General features: G+C 37.4%; 1 protein-coding gene across 2 annotated transcripts in view; it reads right to left on the bottom strand.

Moving 5' to 3' along the window:
- kif28 (kinesin family member 28) overlaps window positions 1–11,245 on the bottom strand; it is a 21,118-nt gene extending 9,873 nt beyond the window's left edge. For both annotated transcript variants that reach the window (XM_061964351.2, XM_061964352.2), the window contains exons 1-11: window positions 10,995–11,245; window positions 10,769–10,921; window positions 10,654–10,689; window positions 7,279–7,398; window positions 6,806–6,913; window positions 4,812–4,966; window positions 4,626–4,737; window positions 4,484–4,551; window positions 2,056–2,198; window positions 1,856–1,977; window positions 1,668–1,758 (exon numbers count right to left, since the gene is read on the bottom strand). In XM_061964351.2, coding sequence (XP_061820335.2) covers window positions 1,668–1,758; window positions 1,856–1,977; window positions 2,056–2,198; window positions 4,484–4,551; window positions 4,626–4,737; window positions 4,812–4,966; window positions 6,806–6,913; window positions 7,279–7,398; window positions 10,654–10,689; window positions 10,769–10,921; window positions 10,995–11,075 — 1,189 coding nt within the window. In that variant the 5' untranslated portion in view covers window positions 11,076–11,245. The remainder of the gene's footprint in view (window positions 1–1,667; window positions 1,759–1,855; window positions 1,978–2,055; window positions 2,199–4,483; window positions 4,552–4,625; window positions 4,738–4,811; window positions 4,967–6,805; window positions 6,914–7,278; window positions 7,399–10,653; window positions 10,690–10,768; window positions 10,922–10,994) is intronic.

Below are 11,245 nucleotides of genomic sequence, written 5' to 3' on the forward strand. Positions count from 1 at the left end.
TTTGTATTAATGTTGAGAAAAAAGCATCATGTTTACGTTCAAACATACAGTAAGTCCTCTCATAGTGTGTTTAAAGGCAGCAAGGCAGTGTTGTTGAGCTTTGGAAATGACAACCCCACTGCAAAAACTGAAATCTAAGTAAGAATAAATATCTCAAATAAGGGTGATATTTGCTTATTTTCTGTCTGATAAGATAATTCTTCTCACTAAGTAGATTTTATGTTAAAGTGTTTTACTTGTTTTAAATGTTTTGGTCCTAAATGATCTCAGTACGATGTTACAGCTTGTTGCTGAGATTTTATGACCTATATTGAGTAAAACATGCTTGAAACTAGAATATCAACTGATGCAAAGCTGTGTCATTAACACTCACAAGTATAAAACTACTTTTTAAAGTAATAATTTCTTACTTCAAGCATGAAAAAAAAAATCATGATGCCGAGCGCATATCATTATGTCAAGATAATGGCACTAGCATTTACTTAATTTAAGAATATTTTTCAACATATTGAGCAAAAAGATATCTTTTTTTTTTTTACCAAGAAAACTGCACTTGTTATTAGTGAGAATATACTTATTTTAAGGTATTTTTGGGTTCATTGAGGTTAGCTAATTTTACTTACCGTAGTTCAAATAAAATACCCCTCATTTTTGTATTTTTTTTCTTGTTTTTGAACACTGACTTTTTGCAGTGACGTCATCAGAGGAGTACAAGTCTGAATTTGTGTCATGTACACGCACACGCTGAGTGGAGAGTTTTGGAACTTTGCAAAAGTCTGCATCAATAAGGTCAAAAGTATGCATTTGCGTGTGTGGACAAGAGATACAGAGATAAGTATGCTGTGTTCATTAAGTATGAAGTATATACACTTCCACAAAAAAGTGACCAGATATGCTTAATTTCCCTATAGATGTTTTAAATTGTTGTGTGGTGTTATTTTCTCCATATGTTTCAACTTTGATATTTTGCATTTTCCAGAACTGACTTTCGTCCAACTTGTGATGGACTAACGAGGTCTTAGTTACACTTACAGCTTCCTGCCATTAAATCAGATTTTCTCATTTTGATTAAAAAAAAAAAAAAATCTGCACAAATTTTGTTTTGCAGGTTAAAATGTTTTATATATTGTTTTACCGAGTTAATGTTGCCAATCAGTTAAAATTTATTATTTATTGAGTTCATTTAATTATATTTTTCAGGATTATATGGTTCAAGTCGGTCAAAAAATGTTTATATTTTGAATAAAAATTAGTTTTTTTATTATTTCAGGAAAATTGATGAATCTAAATATATTCGATTACAGACTAAACAATGTTTGTCATTGTACGTTCATCCATATTCCTTTCGTTTTTTCTTTTTTTTCTTTACTGTTAATAAGCATACAATGTTATGCAGAGATGACCTTATAACAATTGTATAGACAAATGATACTATTTATAGTCACAGTGGCGAGTGGAGGGCACAACATGTTTTCTTCTTCCTAATTGTGGGCGTAACAGAAAATAATTGAGAAGCACTTGGACAAGGAGAACTGTGATGGAGCTTGTGTATAATTATGCAGTCTAGAAGTAAGAATAACCTACCTTTCCTCAGGGTGCAGAGTTTAGGCATTGAGCTAATTAGGTACACACACAGCTAGCAGCATATTGACAGAAAACATACTGACCCTCTTGGATGAACAGCTTGACCACACCAGACAGCTGAGCATCCTCATTGATGTTCAGGATGTAAGGATGCATCTGCATCATTCTCCTCTCCTGACACACACACACACGAGCACACACATACACACACATTAGCAACCAGAAGGCATACAGTAAATATAAGTGTATATGTGTGTGTGTATGTGCACACCTGCGTGATGTTGGCATACTGTTGCTCCCAGTCCTTGAGTGCCTCCTGCAGATGTTGCTCCCACAGAGTGTGTATGGTTCTAATCTGGAGTTCATTGCGTGTCAGCAGCTGACGGATCTCCTCTGAGTGTGCGCACACACACGTTAAATACTTTTGGAATACAGCATCTTGATAAAGTCAACCTGAAGCAACTGTCTTACTCGTTTCATCATTGGCGCTGCGCCCCTCCTGGCCCAGTCTGCTCAGTCTCTGCATCAGTCTGGCGTTCTCAGCTTTGAGTTCTTTGACCAGACGCTCCGTGGGACTTTCGTTCACTACAGGCCGGTTCTGGATGTGCTTTGCCCTGGCAGAGAAAAGGAGGGGTGACGTGAATCATAGAGTGTCCGTGTTCCAATGAGCCATGATTGATTTGTACTAGGGCTGGGCGATTATATGATCGTGATCGCGATTCATTTGAATTCAATCATGGTGATCAGCTGTTAGCATATTTTCTCGATCAAACATGGAGGAACTGTCTGTTAGAAGTTACCGCAGTAGTAAACAGTAGGGACGCAGCGATGCTTGATATAATCATGGAACAATCCACCTTTATTGACCGTGATCCTGTGTGTCTGTAAATGCGTGCGTGTGTTTGTGTACGTTTGCGTGACCGAAATAATGAAATATGACTAACACTAGCATAGAAGTTGACTCACAACATTTAGAAATAGCAGCGCCCTTAGTTTCACTATCTGCTGCAGCTCACCAGTAATCCTGCCCCGAATGCGGACTTGCAGGCACTCACAGGAGTCTTTATTATTATTTATTATTTATTATTCGGGGCGGCATGGCGTAGTGGGTAGAGCAACCGTGCCAGAAACCTGAGGGTTGTAGGTTCGCTCCCCGCCTCTTACCATCCAAAATTTGCTGCCGTTGTGTCCTTGGGCGGGACACTTCACCCTTTGACCCCGGTGCCACTCACACCGGTGAATTGAATGATGAATGATAGGTGGTGGTCGGAGGGGCCGTTGGCGCAAATTGCAGCCACGCTTCCGTCAGTCTACCCCAGGGCAGCTGTGGCTATGAAAGTAGCTTACCACCACCAGGTGTGAATGACTGATGGGTTCTACATGTAAAGCGACTTTGGGTACTTAGAAAAGCGCTATATAAATCCCAGTTATTATTATATATTAGTCCTGACTGGGAGAATGAACACACCCACTGATTTAATCGCAAAAAGGCATTTTTATATCTAAATATTTTTCAATCAGACTTTTTGTTCATGTGTCTACAAAGATTCCACTCCTCTGATATAAGATGTACTAAAAAACTCTGCATACACACACTTTGTGTTCAAGTCATTTTTGAGTTTGTGGATAAAAAACACATTTTGTTCCTGAAATAATCATTAAACTTGTTTTATGTGTTGGTACACATTATTTTGCAGTACCTCAAATTCAAACTGCACTTTAATGTAATTGTATTCAAAATATGCTACAATATGTGAGTTTTAAAAAAAAGTCCACAATCTGGGTCACCACTTGCCAAAGCACTGGTGAGAAGCACTGATGTATGTATACAAGTATCTAAAGAATACAAATAACAATTTACCATTTGAAAGTGTTGTTTACAAAATATTCATTTAAAATAAAAGTATTTTATTAGTCAGTACACTACTAATACTTTTTTTTACTGCAGAATGCACTTTTTGATGACAAAGCAAAATTACAAAAGAACTTTGAGAGGAAAAAAAGTTGTCTTTACCTCCACAAAACATACCGGAAAAAAGAAGCAAAACTGTGGCCCTAAAACCGAGGTACGGACCGGAGCGTGGGTTACTTGTACCGTTACACCTCTAGTAAGCACAACTGTAGATATGAACAAAATGACAGTTGTCAGCTGTTAGCATATATTACCTCAATCTAACATGGCGGAAATGTCTTTTACAAGACATTGCAATAGTAAACAGTAAGGATGCAGCAATACTCGCTATAATCCTGCGTGGGACAATCCGACTCAAATTATTATTTTTTTTTTTTATCGTCATATTAATCGAGAATGAATGATATAAAAAAATTCATTGTGATCATTGTTTTTGCCATACCGCCCAGCCCTAATTTGTATGCCGCTTTTCCTCAGTAATACTGCACTATAATATCACCCTCAAGCCAAAACTACATGGAATAACAATAACTACAAATATGACATTATCTCCAACATCATATAATAATACACATTTGATTTGATTTTTTTTTTAAAGTAGTTTTTGTTATTTGAAAAAAAATGTCAATCTACTTATTTATATTCACTAATAAGACTATTTCTAACTACAAATAAAAATTTACAAGTATTGCTACCAACTGTACTACTACCACCATTGATGATTAGTTTTATTATGGCTAAGGTAAATACGATTAAGCTAAACTATATTACCAATATTAACTAAATTATAATATATCTATATATTTTATCCTAATAATAATAATGAAAATAATTATGATAAACAGATGATGTACTCTAGCCGTTTCTACAATTTGTTGATGATAAGCAAAAACGTTGGGTATCATAAAAAAACAATGTAGAAATTTGTGTAGAGTAAAAATGTTTGAAATTGTATTAAAAATCATTTACAAGTTAGTTGTTGTTTACCTCTCAGCATAACGAAGTGTTGACAGAGACTCCTCATAGCAGATGTCAGCAGGGCTCAGCGTGGCGATCTAAACATCATGTCATGTAAAACCAAAAGAGAGGGGACTTTTTGTTTTTAAGTGCTGCAAAATCTAATTGTCACCATGACAGTACGGCTGTTCCCTCCCAGTGCGGACTGCAGCATCTTTGTAAGGACTGAATCCCTGTAGGGAACATGGACCACTTTCTTCCCCACTGCCATGTCAGCCAGGGCGCTGCCAACAGAAAGTATATGACAATCAAGAAGCTGATCAAGAAAATTAATAATGAAACTAATCGCCACGCCTACCTGATGACGTTGCCCAGCGTGGTGAGGCTCAGATTGATGGCCGTGCCTTCTTTCAGACGGTCAGCCTCTGACCCTAATGACCTCTGACGCTCACTTCCTGCCAGGTCCACCAGGTTGATGTTGGATTGTTTGCTGATGCTCTCTTTGGAAAAGATCTGCCAAGTGTCAAGTCAGCACCAGTCGTTGATTACAAAGAATACTATAATGGTAATACTATAGTAGCACCTCAATTTACAGTACGTGTTAAGAGTGTTTTGAGATAAGTGTTGTCTCTTGGCTAATTGCTATGCTTTAGTTGCAAGGAAAATTTTGAGTTACAAGCATTCCCGCTATTAGTTGGAGTAAATGCCATAATGAAAAAATCCGGTCTTACTGGCTAGCATTAGCTTATAGCTAGAGATGGACATAACTTTATTCCAAGCATGGGAGGAAAGAAGGTGAGTGCGAAGGACAGTATTGAGAAGAACTGAATTATATGTATTGAATTGTAGAAAGAAATCATCAAAAACATGGCGTGTAGGCAACTTGGTGAAGCAATTTGAGCGTATTTGTTTCTTTGAAGCACAATGTGCAGTTACATTAAGAAGATGATGGCAGCATTACTGCTGTTCTGCACCGTACTAAAGCAGAATTACTCAATAATGCCTGCCAAGAATGTTCAAATAATTTCTCAACGGCAGACATTTATCCATTAAAATATGGAAAAGCTGCTGATAGTTTGTTTGACAAAAAAACAGTCGGAACTGTAAATGTCCACCCTCTAAGGTAAATGCTGTACACAAGTATTACATTACTTCATACAACTACAAACGTTATTAGTATATTCTATTGTATTGTTTTTATACAATATTTCATTAGTTTTACTTTTTAAAAGGCATGTCACCTGTTACAATCGTACTGTTTTGGGGGCAGGGGGCAAGCACCAATTTCATTTCATTTCAATGGGCTGCATTGATTGTAGATGCAAGTGTTTTGAGTTAAGAGCTCCATCAAAGAAACAATTAAGCTCCTAAATTAAGTTACTATTGTACTGTATAGTCTGTATATATAATACTATAGTGTTGTTTTTTAGAGATGTGACATTCGCGAATGAGTCGAGTCTTTTGAACGGCCTTTTGAATTGAACGATGAGAACCAATTAGCAGTCTTAATTTGTTCGTTTGAGTCGTTCTTTATGCAAATTGTGCATGCTGCCCTTATAAAAACAATTTCAAAATCAGAATCAATATCAGCTTCATTGGCTTTTTTTATTGAAGGATTAATGACATCACAGAGTCGTCCCAAATCGCTCTATTCTTGAGAACGCTGTCATGCGCACACAATCACGCAGACAGTTATCTTAGGAGTTTAACAGGCACTTGAACCTATTCGAGCCTTTTAGCAGCTGTATTAGGAATTAGAAAGATATATTAGCAACTGGAAAAAAAAAAAGAAATGAACAAAAGTAATAGGAAACATATAGGATCTAAATTGACTTCTGCACAACCCGTGGGGCTGATGACTTGCAAGGTAAAGCGGACATAGTCACTGTCAAAGAATGGGGAAATGGCACCATCTCGTGAAATTTTTCCAATGCAAAAAAAAAGCTAAATTAGATCAATATTTCAAAAATAATTATCTCCTATATGTTTGTATTGGTGTAATAAATAGATTTGGATTTTTATTGACCAAACTTTTATCATATTTACTGCCACAAATGATTGTTTCCTTAATGAAAAAAAGTTACTTTAAAAACAAAACAAAAAAAACAAACGAGCCAGCCTTTTGAACGGCTTTCTTAAAGGAACAGCTCCTCAAGATCCAGCTCCCTTCAAGGAGCAACAAACCCCATCTCTATTGTTTTTGGAGTTATTTCCAATCTTTGGCCTATGGTGCAGCCATATAAAGTCTGCCTAGCAACAAGCAGCTGGGCAATCATCTAACGTAACCAGTGGGGCAAATATTTTTTAAAGAAATATGTAGACATGAATACAGTAGTTGTGAATGGTCTTCACCTGTTTGAGCTGCAACACGATTAACATGTGGGAGCGACTGCTGTTGGCGTTTGTGTGAGTGGCTGCGGTGGTCCGGGTTCTAGTGCCCTGCTCCATCAACTGCTCCACCTAAAGTTTTCAAAATTACAGTACTCATTTTTTTGAGCGCAAATAAAATACAGCAGGTTTTCACAGGATTCAGTTCTGGACTATAAATAGTGAATGATTCATAACTGTATGTAGTTGTGACACATGGCGACAGAGAAAGTTGGACGGTGCATTTAAAGACCACTAAACAAAGTGGGAATCTTAACGCTTAGCCAAAAATCATTATCAGTGAAGCATAAAAACATATGTACAAATTGTGCTGCATATTTTACAGTACTTGTATTCTCTACTACTATTTCTAAATCATTAAATAACTTTAAAAAAGTGTGAATCCACTGTAGAGGACACTCTGGTTGTCTGTGTCTCTTAGCTTATTTCCCACCCACCTGTGCTGCACTATCACAAGGCACAGTACGCAGACCCTCCACATAGAAGCCTCTATGCTGCTCCTCTCTGACACGGAGACCCCCTGGAGGACGACTGCTGCGAGACAGCAGGTCCACCACCTGGTGACATGACAAGGCTATATAAGAGGTCATGTCTTGAAGGACATACTGTACTTAATATGCAGACAAAGAGGATAGGAATAAACATGAACACTTGAGCAGATGAGTGTGTTTTCTCTGCAAAGCCAGCCAAACATTACAGCCAAGAGTTCTAATATGACTTTTCATCTACGCTACCGAAGGCATCTCTGAATGGATATATTTCTAAAATCAACGTGTTAGTTATGTTCGTCGATAGGAGCAATGTCCAAATAAACAGAAATGATCCAAATACCACAAAATAAATGCAACATGAATGCTGCCATCACATAAACGCTATGATCAATCGATGTGCGACGTATGTACAGAAGGGAAGTGAATTATATTTGTCCTGCGTTTTTTCTCTAGTGAATCAAAGCGCTTTACATTGAGAAACCCATTACTGTATCTACATTTTAAGCTACATTCACACCAGTGTGGGTGGCACTGGGAGAAATGTGGGGGAAGTGTCTTGCCCAAGGACACAATAACAGAGACCATTAAGACCCTTAAGTTTCTGGACCGCTGCTCTACCATCTGAGGCACGCCGCCCCCACAGTGTTGTAATGTATGTGGTTTTCGTGGCAATCCGGTGCACGAAGTACATATGATTAAAGTCCAGTAGATAATTAACATTAGATATACAGTAGTTATATCTATATAAATTAAAAAGTCATTTTACACGCATTTTGGCCATAAAACCATTTAACAACAAATTTAAGGAGCTGTTTCTAAGCCAATTGCCGAAGGAGGAAGTCACAATTTCCATCACTATTGCTTTAATAAAACTCATTCAAAATGTCAATCTAAATTAAAGTTCTAGTTCCAATACATGTAATCGCTGTCAATCGACTCCTGGAAACATGACACACATGTTCTGGTCCTGTCCCTGTCTGAAAGCCTACTGGACTAATATTTTTAAACATCTTGCAGATGCATTACATTTAAAATTGACACCTTGTGCAGAATTGGCTATTTTTGGAATTCCACCAAACTAACAGACTTTTAGGGATAGTATCGCCTTTGAATCATTAATAGCTCGTAGAAGAATTTTTATTGGAGTGGAAATCACAGTTTGCCCCAAAGACCTCCCTATGGCTTAAGGACCTCATGTTTTTCTTAGATTCAGAGAAAATTAAATATTATCTGAGGGGTACACCAAAACCATTTGACTTGACCTGGGGCTGCATAATTAGTTACAAAGCTAAATTAAAGACACTATAGCAGTGGTTCTCAAACTTTTTTTGTCATCCCCCACTTTGGACAAGGGGGAGTCTTCAAGCTCCACCTGCCCCCATCGCTACAACAGAACGCTAATGCCAAGTTTAACATTTTCAAATTTATTGAACATCAAGTAACATCAAGTTGTATACATTCAAACTCAATAACATAAAATAACATCAAGTTCAATAATGAATAAAATAACTGTGCAGCTGTGGTATAACTTGCATCAAGTTCAATAAGAAATAAAATAACTTGCATAAAGTTCAATAATAAATAAAACAAAAGTGTTATAACTTGCATCAAGTTCAATAATAAATCAAATACAAGTGTTATAACTTGCATCAAGTTCAATAATAAATCAAATAAAAGTGTTATAACTTGCATCAAGTTCAATAATAAATCAAATAAAAGTGTTATAACTTGCATCAAGTTCAATAATAAATTAAAAAAAAGTGTTATAAGTTGCATCAAGTTCAATAATAAATCAAATAAAAGTGTTATAACTTGCATCAAGTTCAATAATAAATCAAATAAAAGTGTTATAACTTGCATCAAGTTAAATAATAAATCAAATAACTTGCATCAAGTTCAATAATAAATAAAATAAAAGTGCCACTTTGCAATCTTTGCAAAAAAAAAGAGGAGCTATGCATTTGGCAAGACAGGGCAAGTGACAGCACTTTGCCCCGGGAGAGCCACTTTGATTCACTGTGAAACAGCACGGCCGTATGATCAGCTCCCATTTCCTCACACAGTGCAGAGAACAGTCACGCTTTCAGTGGTCGTGTTTTGATCAAATGTACCGCGCTCACAACATGTTAAAACCTCATTGAGTTCGGGGCTGAGCTGCCTTGATGCGAGTGCTTCCCGGTGAATGACGCAGTGTGTCCAATGCGCATTTGGCGCAACCCTCTTTATTAAAGCCTACAGCCTGTTTCTTGACCCTGCCATGGTCTGTGCGCCATCAGAGCAAAAGCCCACACAGTTTTCCCATTTAGGTCGTGTTCTTTGAGGAAACTGTCCATTATCTTGAACAGCTCATCAGCAGTGGCTCTATTTTTTATGTATTTGCAAAACAGCAAATCCTCGCACAGTGACTCGCCATTCACAAAGCGTACGTATGCGATGAACAGGCAGTCTTTATTGCTATCAGTAGCTTCGTCCACTTGTAAAGCAAAACGACTTTCTTTTAATTTGTCTACGAGTTGTTCCTCAAGATCACTTGCAATGTCGCATATACGTCTCCCCACTGCGTCGTTTGACAGTGGGACAGCTTTTAATTTTGCTGCGCTTGTCTCGTCAAATTTGTTCCGCTTAGCCCCGCCCCCATTAGTTACTGTTGCTATGTCTGTCAAACTTTCGCTCCTCCAGAAATTTAAAGCCTACAGGAAAAATAAGTAATTTACATTTATTTATATAGCAGATTTCACAGACAGAATCACAAAGTGATTTACAGTGTGTATAGAAAATGAAAGCATAGTAAAAAAAAAAATCTAAGAATATAATAAAAAATAAATAAATAAAGTGAAATTTCCTCCCGTTCCTCGCGCCCCACCTGTCATGTCTCTATTCCCCACCAGTGGGGCGCGCCCCACACTTTGAGAAACGCTGCACTATAGGATGAATGTGACACTCACTGTTGACAATTAACCTTTTCACTTACCTCAACTCTTTTTTCTTTGTTGTTGTTGTTGTTTTTATTCAGTGACACTTGTCTGTATGTTTGTGATTTATATTTTTGTCGTTACCCTTTTTTTCCCTTTTAATCAGTTATTGTGATTCTCTCTCTGCTTGTGGTGAAGAGGAAGGCAGTACATTGCTACCCACTGTGACTGAAATGTTGGAGGGGGTGTTATTATTTTTCTGTAATTTTTCTATTTATTTATTTAATTTATTTGGGGGGGAGGTGTACAAAAAGTGTCTGTTTTCTCAGTACCTGTATTATGATTTCCCTATCAAATGATTAAATACACATTATCTAAAAAAAAAAAAAGTTCTAGTTCCAACTTGTACCTGCTCGTTGTATATTTCCAACATACTGAAGAAGACCTGTGCGGATGTAAAGCATGAAGACATTTAGAACACACAAGCACACACACCTAAAAGTATATATAATACACACACACACCTGGCATTGTCTTGTGTCCTGATTCCCTTTAATAGCCTCAAAGAGTCGCTCACACAGTTTGGGCACCAGGCCTTTGTTAGGCTTGTAGCCCACCATGGAGTAACTCTTCCCGGAACCTGTCTGCCCGTAGGCCAGAAGGGTAGCGTTGTAACCCTGCAGACATATTATCTTCTTTTAGCCAAGAACACTTGACGTGGTTAGCTTGGATATGCTAATTGTCAATTACCTGATTAGTGAATGACGTCAAAACGTGTTTACAGGAGCAAGGTCTGCTACACACGAGTGATATTTTGAGGCTGTCGAACATTAAGTCCAAATAGTGCTCAACAAAGTATTTAAATTTAAACTTTAATCAACCCCGCGACCCCAAAAGGGAATAAGCGGTAGGAAATGGATGGATGGATGGATGGATAATACAACTACACAATACATATATTTGTCGGGACCATCATTACCAGCGTCCGTCTTCACCTTCAA

This window comes from Nerophis lumbriciformis, linkage group LG06 (genome assembly GCF_033978685.3).
Source record: "Nerophis lumbriciformis linkage group LG06, RoL_Nlum_v2.1, whole genome shotgun sequence".
Classification (NCBI taxonomy): Eukaryota; Metazoa; Chordata; class Actinopteri; order Syngnathiformes; family Syngnathidae; genus Nerophis; species Nerophis lumbriciformis.